Source organism: Sturnus vulgaris, chromosome 6, assembly GCF_052056855.1.
Source record: "Sturnus vulgaris isolate bStuVul1 chromosome 6, bStuVul1.hap1, whole genome shotgun sequence".
Classification (NCBI taxonomy): Eukaryota; Metazoa; Chordata; class Aves; order Passeriformes; family Sturnidae; genus Sturnus; species Sturnus vulgaris.
Window position 1 is genome coordinate 12,789,633 of NC_142248.1, and position 19,693 is coordinate 12,809,325.

The 19,693-nt window shown below is 40.0% G+C and overlaps 1 protein-coding gene and 1 long non-coding RNA gene across 5 annotated transcripts in view; both read right to left on the reverse strand.

Annotated features, from left to right (window-relative positions):
* Nucleotides 1-16,266, reverse strand: part of RBM25 (RNA binding motif protein 25) — a 32,603-nt gene extending 16,337 nt beyond the window's left edge. For 2 of the 4 annotated variants that reach the window (XM_014869347.2, XM_014869346.2), the window contains exons 1-6: nt 16,145-16,266; nt 9,486-9,606; nt 5,821-5,870; nt 4,211-4,381; nt 3,855-3,912; nt 2,576-2,736 (exon numbers count right to left, since the gene is read on the reverse strand). In XM_014869347.2, coding sequence (XP_014724833.1) covers nt 2,576-2,736; nt 3,855-3,912; nt 4,211-4,381; nt 5,821-5,870; nt 9,486-9,591 — 546 coding nt within the window. In that variant the 5' untranslated portion in view covers nt 9,592-9,606; nt 16,145-16,266. Of the gene's footprint in view, nt 1-2,575; nt 2,737-3,854; nt 3,913-4,210; nt 4,382-5,820; nt 5,871-9,485; nt 9,607-10,345; nt 10,483-16,144 lie in introns of those variants that run through there. The other 2 variants (XM_088167045.1, XM_088167044.1) reach the window with 2 other exon arrangements.
* A 164-nt stretch (nt 16,267-16,430) lies between these two features.
* Nucleotides 16,431-19,692, reverse strand: LOC148223317 (uncharacterized). The gene is made up of 2 exons (XR_015804439.1): nt 19,032-19,692; nt 16,431-18,464 (listed from the first exon to the last, which is right to left on the reverse strand). It is a non-coding gene; the product is annotated as an uncharacterized LOC148223317 (long non-coding RNA).
* Between the last annotated feature and the right edge of the window lies 1 nt (nt 19,693).

Below are 19,693 nucleotides of genomic sequence, written 5' to 3' on the forward strand. Positions count from 1 at the left end.
TTATTGAGTGCAATAGTGATTTTATCAGAAGTTCACCTTTCATCATCACATTCATGCCCCTACAGTATTTACTATAAAAAAGCAAAACCCCAAACCAAAAAAAATTAACAAACCCATACAAAAAAAACCAACAACACAACTCATCACATGAAAACCAAACCACCTAAAAATACAAGTAATTATCAATTGCTTTATATTAGTCAGATCTTTTCACACTGGCAATACCCCAGTTGCCAGTTTTGCACAGTTTTATGGAATGGCTGCAGAGAGCAAGTGTAGGATTGCATAATAAAGTAACATAATAAAACAGAACAGAAAAATGGTGATTAAGGCAGTAGACAGGAAAAGAGAGAGCACCCACACACTCCCAGAAAGGCAATCACTGTAGTGCAGCTCTTGGTCAAAAGTTTTGCCTTTTATGTTCCAGAACTTCAAGTCACTTCAACAGCAGTTCCTCCAAGCCTTCTACTTAAGTGCCATGCAATACGAATGCCTACCTAAAACTTCCAAGCTGCAACTTCAAATGGGAGAACTATATTAAAAAAACATCATTAGGGAAAACATTCCTTGCACAACAAACTATTTTTTAAAATTATTGTTGATTAAATACTTTGCAGTTCCTCATCTTTTTGCCCCTTTCAACTTTGTAGGGAGGAAAAGGAACACAAAGAAGTGCCTTTCACCAAACATTACATGAAAGGGTAGAATGATGATCTTGCACACTGAGCAAGGCAGCCCACCTCTTGATCCCCTGAATCTTTTAGAAAAATGGAATCTCACCTGAGAATCCAGCTGGGTATCTCGTCAAACGATAGGTGGTGGGTGGAGTGAGGGGGAGGGAAGGGTCTGATGGAGCAGCAGCTAAGAATGAGGGGGAAGGGAGGAATCAGTTGGAGCTGAAGAAGCTGCCAGGCCAAGGAGGAGCAGGCTGAAAAGAGCTAGAAGGTAGTGACAGGGGGTGGAATTGAAGAGATCCAGGGAGAAGTGATCAGGGAGAGGAGCTAATCAGATAAAGGTTTGTTTGGTGTGTCTCTATATGAAATCATGTTGTAGTTTACATGTTTGATTTCTTTCTTCAAAATATTCAAGGAAATTTGTAACTTTTGGAACCAAGTGGCACCAGCACACCAATGATGGTATGCAAGGAATTGCTAGCAGTTTGATTACAATTCACTTCATCAATACTCCTCAGCAATTCACAGCCTTTCTGTGCACCACCACAAAAAAGAGCAAAAAACCAACCAAATCCACTAAAACCCAACAAAAAACATGGAGTTGATCTCATTCTACAGTTCAAGAGATGGACTCATACAGTTGCCTTCACCAAAGCCACAAACAGTACCCTCTGCTATATTACAATCAATCCCCCTAGACTGACTGTAACCCACAGAAAACAAAATTAATGAGATGCACAAGAACTCCAGAAATACTTCAAGCTTGTTTGCAACATCAGCTGTGAAGCACAGTATCACAGGTGATGCTAACATGAAACAAGGAAGTACAGAATGAAAGGGCAGTCCAATCAAGCCCTTACCTAGGCTAAGAGCTAGTACAGTACTCCACTCAAACCTCACAAAGCCAGCACTCTGCTTTACTAAGCCATTATATTTCATCCCAAGCACAGGGTGTCCAGTCAAAAACATGTCAAGTACTTTAAGTCATCATTATGCCTCTACTTCTGGTTAGGTAAAATGAAAAAGTATCTGTGTTTCCACTATTGTCTACATACGCTTAAGAAAAATTCCGAACTGGAATTTTTAAAATTTACTTGCTACAGCGTGATTGGCATTTTTAGTTTTCTGAACAAGAGCCTCTTCTCACTTTGATTTTACAGAACAAATGTTTTAAGTGATATCTTAAGGCACATGCAAAACTTCAGGAGTTACAGACAAAGCCCAAGTTGGTTTGGGTTGATATACACTATTTCAGCAAAGAAACAGACACAATTAACTTCAATGCAAAGTTGGCAATTAAGTATCTTTGCATCTCAATAAGAATTCAACATACCAAATATCTGCAATTATTCCAGAACAGATCCTCAGCTTTAGAAAGGGATAGTACAAAATATTCCCATCTACTAAATGTCTGAAAGTGGCCCACTGCCTGATATTTGTCTTTTCTATTGAATGATCTACTTCTTTTCTTTTCACTGATTTGTTCCAAAAGATCATCAGTTGAGGGGAAAGACACCTCAATTCCTCTCAGAAAGCCAATTTACAGATTGACAGAGTAACTTCTTCTAGGGTTTAAGCACTTCGGAGAGGTTTTAAACAAAAATGAAGCAACAGAATCAAAACATATCATCTATTACTATACTTTATAATGAATTATACAATTGATTCTAGAAATGTAGTTGTAGTTTGCAGATAAATTCAAACACTATGGAATTAAGAGCTTACACTTCTCTGCCTTTCAACATATCTTCAGATTCACTAATGTGATTCTGGCAAAAACCTAAAAGGAATTAAAGACACAGAAAGGAGTAGAAACTGAGACATGCTCACAATCTGATGTAGCAAGTAACATTACACTGACATTCTATTAGAAGAATGCATATCACATATTATATACATACCCCATTAGATGCCTTTTTCTTTGCTTTCCATTCATCTAGCTGAGCCTTTGTCTTTGCATCAACTTTGACCAGCAGCTTCTTCTCTCCAATCTGGAGGTCATGGAGTAGTCTCAGTGCTCGTAGGGTAGAATCTGGCTCTTTGTACTCACAAAATCCAAAGGCTGAAATGGATGATTATATGAGAAGTAAATGCATTAAAGCTTTTCAGGTAATTTACTTCGTTTAAAAATGTGTTTTAAATCAATAAACTTGGAACGCAGGCACTTGTTTTTTAAAAGCCAGGAGTACGCATCATAAAAACTTAAAAGTTCACTCACTGAACTCATCTTTGATATAATTACCAGTCCAATAAATAAGATGGAACCAGTACACACGTAGAACACATCCCTGGAAACTTTCATGGTCAGGTTGGATGGGGCTCTGAGCAACCTGATCTAGTTGAAGATGTTCCTGCTTTTCAAAGGGGGTTGGACTAGATGAACTTTAAACTCAAACTATCCTATGATTGTGTTTGTAAAGCTTTTGACATAACTGTCTAAATTAAGAAATGCAGCATATGACATCTCAGGTGGATTTGCAATTGTCTGATGACCAAGGGCATCAATCAACTGTTAACCTAGAGGGAAAGGTATTTCAAACTAGGTTCTTTGCAACAGTTACACAAAGTTTTAAATGAGAAAAACATTTAATGACAGCAAAATAAAAAAGTGTGAGATAGATAAAAGCTGAAGGAACTGAACTATGAACTACATCCTTAGAAAGAAAAAAACCACACAAACCTAGCAAGATACAAAAACATAGCAAAAAAATAGTAAGCAAAACTGTCTCCTGCAATCACTGGGGAAAGGTCACAAAAATTACATCAGTTCAACTTGAAAATAAGAAAGGTAAATTTTACATCAGGAAAATCTTCATTGAGAAGGACAATACATATTATTGGAAGTAACTTGTAAAAGTATGAGAATAGTATCTTCCTTTGGGAGCTAAGTCCAAATTGGCAAAACTTTCTCAGGAATACTCTATAAAATTATTCCGTTTCAGAAAAGAAAGGTAAGCAAAACCAGGCTCCCAAGACATTTTTCCATTTAACCTTTCTCAACTATATTATTTTCAATTCCAGAAAATACTAGCCCTTAACTAGAAGGTATTTCATGACATCATATTACAGCATCTTAAAATGTAAAATGATTAAGAACAGCAATATATCACGATATTAAAAAGCTGCCAGCTAATAAAAACAAGAGTATATCTAGAGATTTTGAAAAGCATGAACAGTTACCTTGAAGTTTTCCAGATGCCCCTTGTACTCTCTTCCAACTCAAAACCAAACCACATTTCTGCAATTAAGAGAAGTATAATTACTTTATATTCAAAACATTACAGAAACGTAACCACTTTTTCCAAAAGATTATAAAATTAAAAAAGGGTAAACTCTACTAAAAATAAAATATGTCTTTATCCCCAGGTATCTATAGTGTAAAAAGCTATAGTCTTCATTTATTAAATTCAGGCACAGTGGGCTGGTATTCCAGTGAGTGGGAACAGCTCTGCTTTTAGTTTCAATACACTGCTTGTGGGTCATTACTTCATTCATCAGCCAGGGATAAAATTTAACAAGCAGTCCACTGCACTTACTGCTAGAAGCTGCCGTATAAGCATGTCTGAGGCCTTTTCCGAAATGTTGCCTACAAAAACAGTCGTAGTGGGACCGCAGTTTTCGTCATTTTCTTTGTTCTTTAAGCCGGGATGGTCTTTTCTGACTCCCAAATGTTTTCCAACCATAGACACTGTGGTGGGAACTAACACCTAGAAAGAGGAGGAGAAGTTGTAAAATGAAGCATTGGATTGGTTTGGTTTTTTATTTAAATCAGTATGACATTAGGCTTAGGGATGCACATTTATTTCAAATCTGAATTTTCATACGAACCTTAGTTAGGCTTATGGAGTAAGACGCCAATAAACAGTTCAGGCTTTAATACTTTCTACAACACAAAAAAAATGGCCACTTTCTGGCAAAGGAAGGTAACAAAAGGTGTAACTGAACACAGCCACTGGAGGTCTCAATGTGAGCATACAGTAACACTAGGTATTATTGCTCCTACAAATAACAAGTTTGCAACATTTGTTGCAACCTTTGAGTCACCGGAAGTTGAATTACCTTATCTAATAGTGTAAAAACCAAGCTGTGAACAGAAAAGTAACTCTGGCTCAAAGGCTTCAACGGACATGACACATGATCTTAAAGCTTCCACACAGTGAATAAACACTACTGCTTTATTTAATGAACACACAACTCAAAGTCTCTTTAGGTTAAGGAGCAAACATCTGTAAATTAACTGCATGAAGATGGGCATGATCATCTGCTCCATTTTGCTACACATCTTTCACCTAAGATTTAACAGTCCTTATGCACATTCTCTCTTCTCAGAACACCTTTCTAGAAGGGTCATTTACTAAAAGTAATTTTAATCACAAAACTGAATAATAAGTTTGTTTCAGTATCTCTGTCTGAAACACAGTTTACCATGAACATATCCTCCTGTAGGAGATAATACAAGCTACCAAAAAATTCTGTATTTTGGGGAGATTTCACTTCTGCAAAATTGCACAAATGGTAATTCACCTTGAAGTCAATAAGTAACGTTTATATTTTAAAGCATACTTTTTTCCACCCAAAAATCATAAACCTCCCTTCCAACTTGAAATCAGTAAGACAGACAAAGAGACCTTTCATTTGCTTTTCCACAGATGGGTATTTCATGTAACTATTCCTTTTCCTACAACATGGAGACAGCAAGCTTATCCGTAAGCTTGTCAAATCATATGTTTTTGGTCAACCCAGCAGTGCTGCGTGGTAGCCTTATAAACCTGGATGAGGTAATGCCTCCAGGGTACTATGTCAGAGCTACAAACTCCAGAGCAAGAGACCTGGAATCTCCCTGATCTAACTCTCCTGCACAGGAGAGAGAACACACATGATCCAAAGGCAAAGCCTAAACCACTGTATTTGAGAGAAGTATGTCTTCTGGTAAGAACAATAATTGCTTCACCTCTGCAGCTGGTAGCTCCAGACATTACTTCAAACTTTGCCTAGGTCAGACATTCGCATTATAGTCGCATTTAAAATTAAGCTTTTTCTTTCATAGAATTCTGACAGAATAGAGCAAAACAAAAACACTTGACATCTATTAAGTTTTACTCTCCATTTTATTTCCCTATAATCTCATCCCTATTGTAATACTTACAGTTGGAGCAGGAGCCATAATGCCCATTGGTACAGGAATCATAGGGGTTCCTGAGAAAGACAATACATTAATATTAGCCTGACTGTTGAGAACTGATGAATACAAATGAAGTTACTGCAGAGATGATTTTCAGACAGCAGTTTTGGTGAAATAAGAATTTCACAGTACTGATTACCAGTAATTCCTTAAGCATTCCAACAAAGTACACTAACATACCATAGGCATCCTGGTCACTTTCTAGTATTACCATTCAACTTTGTCACAAACAAATCTATTTTCAGAGCATATTCAAGCCACAATGTTATTCTAGAAGACAGTGGGTTCTAGAATGAGCCAGGGAATTCCTGAGAGCAAAGGCAGCTGATGCCCTATGGATGATCTTGTTCCCAGCTTACACAATTCCAACAGCACAATTGTTTCTGCATATGGCTTTAGGGATAAGATCCTGTAGAGAATGGCACCAGGCTTCATGCCACTATTTATGGAATAGCTTAATAAAGACAGATAAAAACCTCTATTGAGGAGCTGCTGAATACTTCACTTGGCAGTCTCCAACACTTAATTTAGAACAATACTGAATTTAAATAATACTTATTAATTAATAAGAAATACTATTTTAAATTAATATTTCATCAGATGAAATCATGCAATACCTCTTTTACCCTACCAAATTCACTGGCAGCTTTAAGTACTTTCATGAGCCAGTATTTGACCATAAGAAAGGCTCTTTATCTTCCCATGCCAGCTGCTAGAGGTTAAATATAATAAGTGAATGGATTTCATCAAAACTACTTGTTAATCGGCAGACACACTGAGACTTGAAAACAGTAAAGTCAATCTCATGCTCTTCACATGGATCCTACATCCTCTGTTTTTATTTTATTCTACAAAAAATTTCCATTGTTCTTCCCTTTGAATCCTTCTCTTACAGCTGTATTCAGAAAATCCTAATCAAACTTCTGCAACCTACTGCTCCTGGATTTGTTCCCCAACTTCTTCTAGTGTTTAGTCTTAAAACACTTCTCCTCAGACATCCTTTCCAGTTTTTTCCTCATCCACTCTGTTTTTTGCTTTATTTATTTTATTTTCTATTTTCTCCAGCTCTCAATCCTCTTCCTCGGTCCATTTATATTAAGGTCAGACTATGTCTTATTCCTCCAAACCATTCAGACAATCAAAACTGTATTGCTCTCCCATGTTCTCAGTTTTAATACACCATGGCATCTCAGACTGTAGCAACTACTCCCCAACAAGAGTGGCTGTGCAGCCCTATAATTATTATAATTATCACAATGGCTTTTAAAGTTACAACTCAGTAAACACACTTACGTTATCACTGCTAACTCTACGAAACTATCTGCCCAATGTTCAGTAGAAGCCACAAAATCCACTGAAATATTGGGGATCATCAGGAACTACAACAACCACAGGCATCATTTAGCTGCTACACAAAAGCTTGGTGCACCTACAGCTTTGACTACAACCTATACAGCCAAGGCTGCCCAGCCTCAGAGAACAGCAACTACATGAATTCACTGGTGAAGCAGCTGCTTTTGTAGGAAAGGCTGCTCACTCTGAGACTCTTCAAGTGTGGAGCTTTGCAAGGCATAGAATGTGGCTGAGGTGTACAAAACCACTAAACTCGACTTGCCCGACTACCACATCAGAACTGGGGCAGGAGGGAGACACTGAGTAGGCAGAGAGTTTAAAGACAGATTTAAGAGTAAGAGAGTAGCACTTTTTACAACAATTAATTGACTTCTTAAATTTGGCTTAAGAGGTAACAGAGATGAACAGAGTAGATAAATTCCAAAATGTTAATAAATGACGGGTCCAGAAAAAGACAAAGAACAACCAAAAGATCATACTCTAATATCCCTAACACTACAGGTGTATGAAGCAACAGACTCAGCAAGCAGACACAGACACATGCCCACCCTAAATACTGCCTTCTAGTCCCACTGCCCACACAATGCTACCGCCTATATGGACTGCAGGTCTGACCTACTACAGCATTTCTGGCATGAAAAATGGGGCTTTTTACACTCAACAATCTTCAGATTTATCAGAACCATCTCCTGATCAAATCTTCCACACTAATATTAGAACTTCCTGGTTTTAGCAACTGTATTTTTAAGCAAAGCAAACCACCTTTCCTAACTTCATTATTATGCAAGCAAACTACTCCAGCTGAAACTTTTCACAAAATTACAGGTTGAGGTAACTAAGACATGAATTTTTGACCAAACAGCTAAAGATAATATCATAAGCCACTAAAACTGTGATCTTACATATGGACTTAATTCAGAACAGACCTTTATAAAATCTCCATGGCATTTTCAGCCCTACTGATGTGCTTATACTAAGAACTGAGATCCATATCCTCTACAAGTCAAAATATGTTGTCTGCATAGGTAAGCAAATTATGTTTCTCTTGCGCAGAGAAAAATTTTATTCTCACCTAATATAATTCTCACCAGGCCTCTCCACTCTACATACTATTCAGATTCCTAATAGTAAAACGAGACTATTTAAACACAACAAGAGAACAAAAAGATCTTTGTCACACATGCTAAGAAGCAAAACGTTCAGAGCAGAAAATTGTACCAGGCGTTTTAAAACATATTTCAGAAAATAATTTTTTTAAGTATCTGGTGTTTTTTACGCTAGTATACATAAACTGGAGCAAAAAAAAAAAAAGGTATTATTTTAAAATTCAACCTGAATTTTTTGATGTCAGGATGCTACCTAAGCAAGAATTCTGCCTTTATCAGAAAATAATGATGTTTCTCAATAAAAAGGTTTAGAAAAATTAATGCAAGTAAAGATTAGCCTGATAAACGATGTGCAGAAATCTTTTTGTAGTTCAACCATCTGTTTTTTGAATGCTTCTATTGCTTACAAAACACTCCTGCACAACACAGTTTAAGACAATACAGACAAGACAGGAATTATTTTCTGCCGCCCTTGTGATGAATGCTGAAGAATTGTGAAGAGGTAATTCTCTGATGTATTCCCCTCTCCCACTTGCTCTATTGCTTCCTGCCTCCAGCCATCATTATGCATACCCACAATGCAGAGAAAGCAAGTTGTCTCAACCCAAAAAACCAGAGGCTGATCTTAGAGATGAACAAAGAAAAAAGGTAGGAATAATTTTGGGAAGATTAGAAGTAATGATATGGAAAGCTGTAAATTTGCAAGACGTGTGGAGGAAAGAATCTAAGAAGCAAAATAAAAGAAAGCAGGACATCAAAGAGGAGAAAAACAACACAAGTTGGACCTTCTCTAAGAGTTACTCCATTTTCACATTACATGTACTCGGTGTACCCAAGAGTTTTCAAAGGCTATTACAATGGATTACTGTCAAAACAGTGGCTTTGGAACATCTAATATTAACAGAAATAACCACTCCACTTTGGTCTTGAATAAAGGCTCAAGAAAAGTCCAGTATTTGATTTCTGGTCAAAAGTAAACAGTTTTTGGTAGACCAAAAGGAGCTTGCTCATATGACATGATCAGTGGGAAAACTAGAAACTCAACTGCAATGTATACAAATCAGAGTTACCAAGATAGATCATTTACAAAAGTTATTGGCTTTTAAAGGAATTCAGAATAATATATAGAAATTAATTTCTAAAATACTTACATATATTAATATAACTTACCAGGAGGTACAGGTGGAGGAAAACCAGGGAACTGTGGAGGTGGGATCCCAGGGGGAAGCGTTGGGATTCCCATAGGAGGGCGATTCAAATGAGGTGGAAAAGACATTCTTGCAGTCACAATCTGTCAAAAAAGACAGAAAAGAAAACTTGTACTAGTCAGTGCCCAAATGTGAATTGGAAAAACAGTGAACTGGTAAGTGTCCGTAATGATTTTAAATTTTAATATGGACATTACATTATAGATGTAGCAGAAGTCTTCTTTCTCAAATAAAAACAGCACTTCTAAGGAAGTGTTTCAGCATGAAGTGAAAAACAAAGCTATATCTGATTCCTCGTATCAATAAAGAGCATTTCACACTTTGTACGGTTTCTTTAAAATAAAGCTTTCTTTGCAGTGTTTGAAAGCAAAACTGATCTTGTAACACATTTTCAATAAAGCAAGTAGTTCTGTTGTACAAGAAATGATCACACACAATACAAATGTAGAACAAGACACCAGAAAGAACTGGGACATCGCAATGCTCATCATTAATGGGAGTTGTATTTAAGATGACATTGGGGAGATTCTCAAATTCCAGCAGAGAGAGAGTTAAAAGCCTGAAAGAGGGTTCTGTGATCTATTTTTAACTTCCCAGTCCACAAATCTCCTACAGTACAACTTGGACATTAGCCCATAAGCTGAGTGTCAACATGCTACCATAGAGAGTAAAGACCATTTCAAACACCATTTTCTATTTAGATTATTATTTCACATGCATATTACTGACCCTGAAACAGACACGACCCAGTCATAAAATAATTAAGATCACTCTTAATACAACTAAGGCATGCATTCTTGCTTCCAGTATTGTTTCAGTTACCTTACACATTCAACTCTTCAGGGAAGGTTTGCCCTCAGTTCTAAAAAAACCAAAACTGGTCACAATATTACTGCTGAGCATATACCTACATTCATACTGCAGTGAGGAAGCATTGGAGAAGTTCACACACAGTGGATCATGTGGATATGAATCACGCAGACACAGTATCACAAGTGACAAGAACCCAGGGAGCTGTCTGCAGAAACGTTTGCGTTTCTCATTGGACTCTAAAGACTGCCTTAAAACCTACAGTGTCAGATCTGCACTGCAACTGCTTTCCAAACAGGCAACTATGAGTCAAAACTGAAGCAAGGCTGTCTGGAGAAACGGGAGTTACAGTAAGCAAAATTCTGATACCTACAACAGAACTGTAGATTGTAACATGCTTTCTTCAAGGCAGGAACACAATGGCACTGAACACACAAGGAACAGAAGAGAGTTTTTGCTGGATACAGATGTACCTTCCAGACTTGTTCAAGAGCAAGCCATTAGGCATAAATACTAGAAGTAATAGATAGTATTAGTACTCTACCGTAATAGCAGGTACATGTGAAAGATTTAAAAAACTCAAACAACAGAATCTCATAGAAAAACTTTATTCCCTCGGATTCTGGAAACAACTGTGAGAGATAAATGTATATAGCAGAGACTGGAAAGGATGAAAGAGAAACCCAAATGTATTTGGTAATACCTTCTAACATCAGAACTTACTTACTCTGGTCTAAGAACACATATATAACCCTATCACATGATTCATCCAAGGAAACATTTAGAATACTCAATTACATGTGGTATGTGATGAGAGCATTCATTAATTGACCCCTAAGGGCTTTTATCAATATCTCATCAGCCAAAACAATGAACACCCCTGTGACATAAGGTGGCAGAAGAAATAAGAGTAAATGCAAACATTCTCCTACAGTTCAATAAAGCTTTTATGCAATCTAATAAACATAAAACCTCCCCTGCCTTTTAGAATCCATATGCCTAAGAACACATTACCTTTCTACAATTCCTGCCATTTTATTTTTTAAAAAGTTGCTTATCATCTCTTCAGACTATGTGTATATCAGCTCACATCCACCTAGAATCTGGAACTTGTATTGTATGGAAGGGAACAGAACTGTCTTGGTGTCACTACTTGAAACTTTCACATCCAAATTAAAAAAAAAAAAAAAAAAAAAAAAAAAAAAAAAGGCAAGCCACAAAATTAAGATCTTTCAGGCTCTCAGTTCTTACCTACATTTCAAGCTGATAAACAATTGGATAAAATTCAAAGCTGTTTTGGGGCAGATGGTACAAACAGTAAGCTACTAAGCTACTGGTTCTAAAAAATGAAATGGTTCTAAACAGGCTACAACAGAGCTGCAGCATCAGAGGTCCACAAGATGTTAAGACATGGTCTGTAAAACACACAAGAACAATCGGGGAAGTAATTTTCCAGGCTGCCTGTAGGTGCAATCCCTTCTCTCGCTCTGATAAGCACTTTATCTAAGCCATCATTTTGCAGATGCCAACAAAAAAAAGCCTGGGGACTAAGAGGTGAATCAGTTCTTTGAATTAAGAGATGATGAAACATACCATACCCAGTAGATGTTACATATGCACAGAGAAGGAACTGTTTGGTTGGGGTTTTCTAATAATTTAAATTAAAAAAGCAAAGATCTAGCAGTCAACAAAGTTACTGTTGCTGCATAAAAGGAAAAAGGCAGTGAGAACACACTTTGTCTTTCAATCTTTCAGGCAGATGATGCAGAACACACTGTTATACACAGGGCTTCAACAGTCCATTTCAAAGCACTCTGTTCTCTCTCCCATCACCCCCCATATTTGTACAATTACTTTCACAGTTGCTAGAAAGCTGCCCTGTTACCGACTATGTCTTACATGGACCAATCCTAGCTACTCTGCTGCCTGTGGCAATAATGATCAAAACTAGAACTAAGGAATGCCTTGGTCTCTTTCTCACTACTCTGCCTAACTACGAATGTGAAAGCAGCAGAGAGTAGTTTAATTCTGTTTCCGTTATGAAACCTGTGAGGATCAAGATACCAGGAGTGAAACCACTCACTGGAGAAGTGAGAGATCTGGATGAGAGAGGAAGATGCATCCAAGATGCTACAATGAAGGGAACTGCATAACACATTCTCTTCTGTCAGGACCTAGAGAACACACCACAAACGTAGATACTCTTCCAAGAGTCAGAGGGGCTCTGCATCAAATTCCTAAGCAACTACAAATTAAAGGTTAGGTATGAAAAGTTAGGAGATGCTAAGCTGGATCTATGTCGAATACACTTGCAGCCATCTCAGGAACAGTATCTTGAACTTCTTTGCAGACTGCCCTCCTACCCTGTCAGTACAATTCAATGATCAATTTCTGATACATTTACTGTGGTCTCAGGAATGTATATGGTGGTTTTCCAACTTCCCCAATTTAACCAAATGTCTAAGTAAGAAACTGAACAGTCCTGGCATATTTTTAAAACCTCAGCTGACTTACAGAAGTATTACCTCCAGGGAAACTGAACGTATGCAGCATTCTTGACAGCTGCGGTTTAACTAGAAGCTCTCTACGCAAGAGTTTAACTTGTGTGAATGTTACAGTGGTCACAAAAATACAGGAGAAAGAAAAGCAGTGATTAACTGGCCTGATACCACTCAAAATACTGAAATAATGACATCTTTACCTCTCAAAATGATGGATTTAGGTCAGGTCTCAGACTCAAAGTGCAGTCAGTTTAGGCTGTCTGTGCCAGCAAGCAATACAATAGGAACAAGTCTGTTAAACAAAACTAATGGGAGTTGAGACCTTAGTGTCCACACTACATGTTTTAGGGAGGCCTAACCCACTAAAACAAATGCCAGTTTGTAGGTACGAGTGCATTTTTGAATATATTTTCATTCCAAAGGAATCCAGTTTATCCACCTGAATAGCACAAACCATTATGAAATAAACTTCCTAAGTGATGATGTGTGAGCCGTCCTTCAAGAACACACCCTTGATCCAAGTGAACACAGTAACACAGGTGCACACTTTATTAGCCTTGGGCCATTTCTCTAAACTGCAGATTAATTATATCATGGATAGCAAAACTAAGCTTACTCTCCTCAGACCCAGCTCAAAAACAACCTGAGCCACTAACCAAGGCAAGTGCTACATAAACACAGCTATAATATTCCAGGTTCAACTTTGGCCCAGAAGGAACTCAGTTGCTTTTTACAGTGCACTTCTAACTTAAGTTCTGGTGGAACCAAGCAACATGCAGAGCCATCTGCACCAATCTCCTGAAACTTGGAGTACAGGGATATCCATAAGATTCTACGGTTTGGTAAATTCCATTGAGACTGGTTAATCCTGTCATGGAGAGATCCCTGCTGTGATGGAGCTTTGTCCACTAGGAGCATGCTGGCTCTGATTTACAACCAAGCAAACGCAGAGAGCCGACCTTACAGCTGGAATCAAGTGTCTGAGTCCACAGAGAACTCACAACTACTATGAAACAAGGGGCACCATCACCCAGACACTGCTGCCCTGCTCTTCTTTACCATCTCTGTTTCCTAGAAGTACCAGTAAGAGGGGACTGAAATTGTACTGGTCTGGCTGCACTGTTAATGCAGTAATTTCTTTTAAATCATAGTATTCTTTCAACTTTCTGTTTTACTGACTCAATTATTTTAAATACAGGGCTGAAGGGATATGTCATAAGCAGAACATAAATTCAATAAATATTGCTAGCAACGAACATATTTTAAATTGACAATTCCATCATCTACTCAGGGCAGCGTCATAATTCTATCAGTGTCACAGGATTAATATCCTCTATTTGCACATCAGGAACTGTATTTAGAATTTGCAAAACATCAATTTCAAAGCAGTGAAGCTCCCCACGAAGCAAACAGTTACAATACTTACTACTGTTACAGCAAACAAAACTGACTGCAAAACTCCTCAAGTCCTAATGCAAAAACTTCATGTGTTTTAAGAATACATACATGAGGCATCATAGCAACAGTGACAGTATGACTGATCTAGTTCGATTTAATTTTATCTGATTTTAACTTCCTTTCAATATTTTCCCAAACCACTTCTTCTGCACCACAAAAAGTCTGTACCCTTAGTCTAGAACAAGTTGCACAAAACAGCTGGGCAGGCTGAAGAAAACATACGTAACAAATTCGTCTGTTTAAGTCAGTACTATCACACAGGCTTGTGAGTTGGTCTCTACACGATGGTGGATATTTAAGCAATTCCTTGATAAAACCAATCTCCTAGCTTGTCACCCAAGAAAGGTGGTTTATATTATTGCTTATCATAAAAAAAAAAATCTCCCTAAAAGAAAAATCTTCTACTCCAAGCCAACTGGTTTCCTTGGTGAAAATGACCACTTTCTCAAACCTCTAGTTTTCTCCAAAATGGTCTGCAAGCTACACAAGATTTAAACGTTAAACACAACAGACATGGGGAGAGATAAAATAAATCATAGATTTCCTAAGCTAAGAACAAAAATACTAGTATTTACTCTAGCTTATTTTTCAGAGGTGATCTAGGAAGAGTTTAGTAACTGCTGTGAAATAGTTGCACCCCGCACTGTTACTATGAAGCAACACAAAAAGCAATGTGCTTACCCAAACCAAAGCCTCAATCCAAAAGCCTTTTAAGTAGGGGCCCATTAAGTATGTCATCAGAACTTTAAGATATTTGATTTAATTACTAATTCTATGCCTCTGTACCCATATAAAGCCCTGGTTATATAAATAAATGACTTTCCATTCTAACTTGGCTATTGACTCTTCCCAAAACAGATAGATGGCTGTGGCATTACAACACTTAGGTGAATGGGCACTCAGAGGCAGAGAAGAAGGAAAACACAAAGCACTTTGCTCAATGTCCCTCCTTTACAGGGAAAATAAGAAACTCTCCTATTCTTCCTTCTAATTTGCTCTGGACTCCCCCCATAAATGCTGATGCAATACCTGAAATAATGCTTTCCTGCCACACACAAGAAAAGGACTAAAATTCAGTATGTGTGTTTTTTAGTCTGAATGGACTAAGAAATATAAAACTTTTGAGAGCCCACTTTCTCTAATGCCGTTTAAGATTTAAAAAACACCCCAACAACCCAACAAAATCGTTAATTGTGTTCAGGATATTCCGTGTTTAAACAAAAACTCTCCTTCAGGCAGACAAAGGTCTTTTTCTTCAACGGAAAAAGACATCATAAGAAAAGCATGCCGTGTGCACATCACAACGGCTACTGACACGGATGAATCACTCTTGGTTATTCTACGCAAGACCTGCTAACACGTGTTTTAAGATGATCACTCCAATCCACACTAAAGACAATAACTTCCCTGTCGCAATCCATCGCGTTTCCTAGCGTGATCGGTTTCCTCGACGTGCAAAACTAAAAATCCCACCCACAGTCCGCGGTAGCCGGGCCCGGGGAGCAGCGCCGGGCGCCAGCAAAGCTCCGCGCAGTTCCTCGTCCCGGGCGTGCGATGGGCTCCCCTCGTCTCCCGCGGGGCCGCTCCCGTCCCTCCCGCCGGGGTCGGCGGAATGGACTCCCACGCGTCCTAGCAGGAGGAAGCGAACGGGCCTCGCGAGCACCGCCCCGAGGCCGCTCGCCCGTTCCACGCCCCGTCCAGGCCCGAGCCGCCTCCCCAGCGAGCGCCCGCCGCGGCCCAGTGGCCTCGGCCCGGCCCCGGCCGTGCCTCCGCCCAGCGGGCGGCCGAGGCGCCACCGCCGCGTGCCCTCCCCCGCTACCTCCCTCTTCTCCCGCAGCCCCTCGTTTCTCACCCCTCGGCTGCGGAGCGGGACGGGGATGGCGCGGAGGAGGCGCTGGGCCGGCTGAGGCCCCGCTAGGCCGCGAACACACCGCGCCGAGCCGCTGCCGCCGCGCCGCGCGGGGTCATGTGACCCGCCTCTTCCGCCAGCGGCCCGGCATGCACCGCGCCGCGCCACCACAGAGGCGGCCGCCCCAGAGCGCCCCCGCTCGCACCCAGGCAGTAGCGCGGCCGACCATAGAGCGGCGGCGGGCAGAAGGGCACGGGGAGCAAAGCGCATGCGCGCTGCCGCCATCTTTAGTGCCGGCGGGCGGCGCGGCGCTGTGACCCGGCCCGGAGCTCCGCCATGTCGAGGTCAAGCGGTGCCGCTCGGGAGAGCCCCTGACTATGGGTGGCACGGAGCCTTGCCCGTCTGTCAGCCGTCATGGCCCCCTCAGCAAGATACTCATGCCAGGCTGAACTGCGACCCGCCCATGACGGTGGTCGGGACCGGCTGTACCGCAGGCAGAGAATCCGGTCACCCGACCTGCTGCCCGCATTGTTTGGCATGCAACCCAGGATAGAAGTGGCTTTCACGGAAGGTTCTGTCTGCTGTAGAAGACCTAAGGATTTACACAGCAAAAAGAGCGAACACTAGTGTCTTAGGCAGCCCTACACTCATCAGAAAGATGTCGCTGTGCTGTTGGGCCTAGCCATGGTCTATAACTGGTAGTCTCTCTGACCTACTTCCAGCATTTAGAGACATTAAGAGACTATTTTCAAAATGACATGCAAGACAGTAATTGCTCTAGTTACACCACTGGTGGCAAGGAGTTTCAAGTGGAGAGAGGAAGTGTCTATGAATGAAAAGAACTTGATCTTACAGATTATAATGAGGTAAACCGTAAAATGAAAATATGTGCATAAAGCTGTCTAAAATATATTGGATTAGCTAAGGGAAAAAAATTGTATTCTCCGTTGTTTAAAGAAAAGTGCTCAAAAAACCAGGCAAATGACAACATCTCCACCTGCAGACGACTTCTTCAGTACAAAGCAGATGAAAACTATCTGGCTGATGTCATACATGCTGCTGAACAGCCAACAACTGCGTTGGAAGTAAGGTCCTGTTCATCACCTTGCTTTACAAGATTATGTGTAAGGGTAAATATTTTAGCAGTAGCAGATTTAAGAAATACTTCAAGTTTGAATGCAATTCCTTCCCCCAACAGAAATAGCATTTTTACTTTCTATTAATTACAGCTTATTCCCAGCAGCTGGTGTATCTCTAAGTAATACAAATCTAGTAACTACAATACTGACTACTGTTAATACTTAAAATAATTTATAAGCATAAGTAGGAAAACCAAGGAAAAGAGAAAGGGCATAAAAATTTTCAGAATCTTCTGTGTTGTTGTCTCACAACAACAGCTCAGCACAAAAAAGAAATGTGTGTCCCAAACTGACTTGTACTGCTGTAATAAGTTTTTATTTACAGGATATATTGCAAAGGCTTTGCTCATGTACATACATGTTCATCTATTTTTTAGCCAAAGAAATAGGCTATTTTGCATTTATTCTTCTTACACAAATCAATTGTAGCCTTCTGTATCCTTCAAGGAAGAATAGCAGCAGAAGCGTCCAGTAAATGTAGCTACTTTCCTGTCTTTACTCTTTCTGCTATGGGATTTTAGAATTACCCACCCCTAGTGCCTATACTCCTTCCTTTCAGTTATGCAACTGAGATGCCTTTTCCAGATACTGATCACAGTTCACTTTCTTCAGTTCTCACTGTAAACTCCAGAGTTTCATGCTCAAGCCAATCATGAAGATTGCAGTACATGGCTTTAATATTAAGGTTAAAATTAAAAGAGGTGCTTTTTTTGTCTGCCAATTGTCTTGTATTTCAAGCATGAGAAATCATCCCAAAAATGTTAGGCAGCACCTCAGAGTACAGGGTGCATAGACTCTGCATTTTAAACAGTTGATACACATTTTTTCTTCCCTTCCTCATATTCTTTAATTGCTCCCTCTATCACATTACCAGTCTAAATAGAGTCACTTAGAGGAAGATCCCATAGATTCCAGACTTACTGATCTTGTTCCTTGGCTCCTCTGAATAGGGAGATTTAAAAGTTTTTACCTCTTATGTTTTAGTTATATTCATCATTCAGGATTTTTTCAGTCTGAAGACATTTGGTTCACCAAAATTTATTGTTACAGATGTCAGTCTATTTTGTCAATCTCTTAAATTATCTTTTATGCAAAATACTGAGTGAAAAAATACAGTATTTTAACACCATGAAAGAGAACAGGGAAGAGAGTTACTGTGCCAGTCTTCATTCGTCATCACTAAACTGCATGAAAGAAAAATAATTAAATCATATATATGGCTACACAAATATATATAGTAAAATCTAGTGTAACAAAAGTACTTCAGCAATACACTTGAATTCTAACAGGGCCTGGGTCACTCTTTGTGTTAGAAAATTCACTGATGCCTCATTTTCACAGTAATTGGACCTGCTGACTCAGTTTTGTGAAATGATGATACTTCAAAGGTGATCTCACAATCAGTGCTTTCTACATGGATATCCAATTGTGTAATTAGATCTCTCTTGAAATTATTTGTCTGAAACTGAAGCAGGGGACCAAAGGATGGGGCACCTTATACCTGTCTGTTAGTTATCAACGTGGAATGTCCACTGAAAGAAAATAGTGCATGTCCTTCCTCTGGTGAAATAACTGCTATCATTTGATCCAAACACCCAGCTGAAAACTCTTTGTTACTTTAGAAGAGAAATTGCCTGTGCACTGGCTATGCTACAACAAAAATATTTTTGCATATAACTCACTATTTTCTTCTAGCACCCCATGAGCCAACAGCTCATTGGAGCCACTACTGGCCAAAGTTACTTCCTCACCTTGCGGTTTCTTTGACCATCTCTGGCTGGCATTCACCTCCCGTTCCTACAGCTCCAATTTGTGACAATGAATCTGCCATTTTTTGGGCAGGTGTGTCCTCTGTTTTGGACCTGCAGTCTCTTTCAGCTATATAAAGGATAGCTGTTCACCCATAGGTTGAAGCTTCAGTCACCAAAAAAACCCCAAAGGCTGCAGTGACAGTGACCAGTGCCAGTGGCTTTCCTTGTCGGAGGAGACAAACCCCTTCGCTTAAATCCACGAATGGCAGATGAGATTTGGATGCCAAGTGCTCTGTCTCCTCAGATGGACTCCATGATCCATTCATTTGCCAGACCTGGCGGCCTGGGAGCAGCCGCTTGGTCATTCTCCGGGCGGCAGGAGGAAAGTGGTTCACTACCAATTTCCCCCCTTTAAACCCTGCTGGGGCTGTTTACACTCGTCCGGTGCAGCTCCTCGGGGAACCCAGGCAGGTGTGGGACAGTGGGGCCGAAAACAAAACGAGGGTAGCAGAAAACCTCGGCGTCACCGCAAGGGCCGCGGCACGGTGCCTGCCCGCCCCGGGCACCGTACGTCCCGGCCGGCGCGGCGAGCTGGGGGCGGTGCAGCCCCCGGACTACAGCTCCCGGCGTTCCAGCGCCGCCCCGCCTTCAGCCCGCCGCCT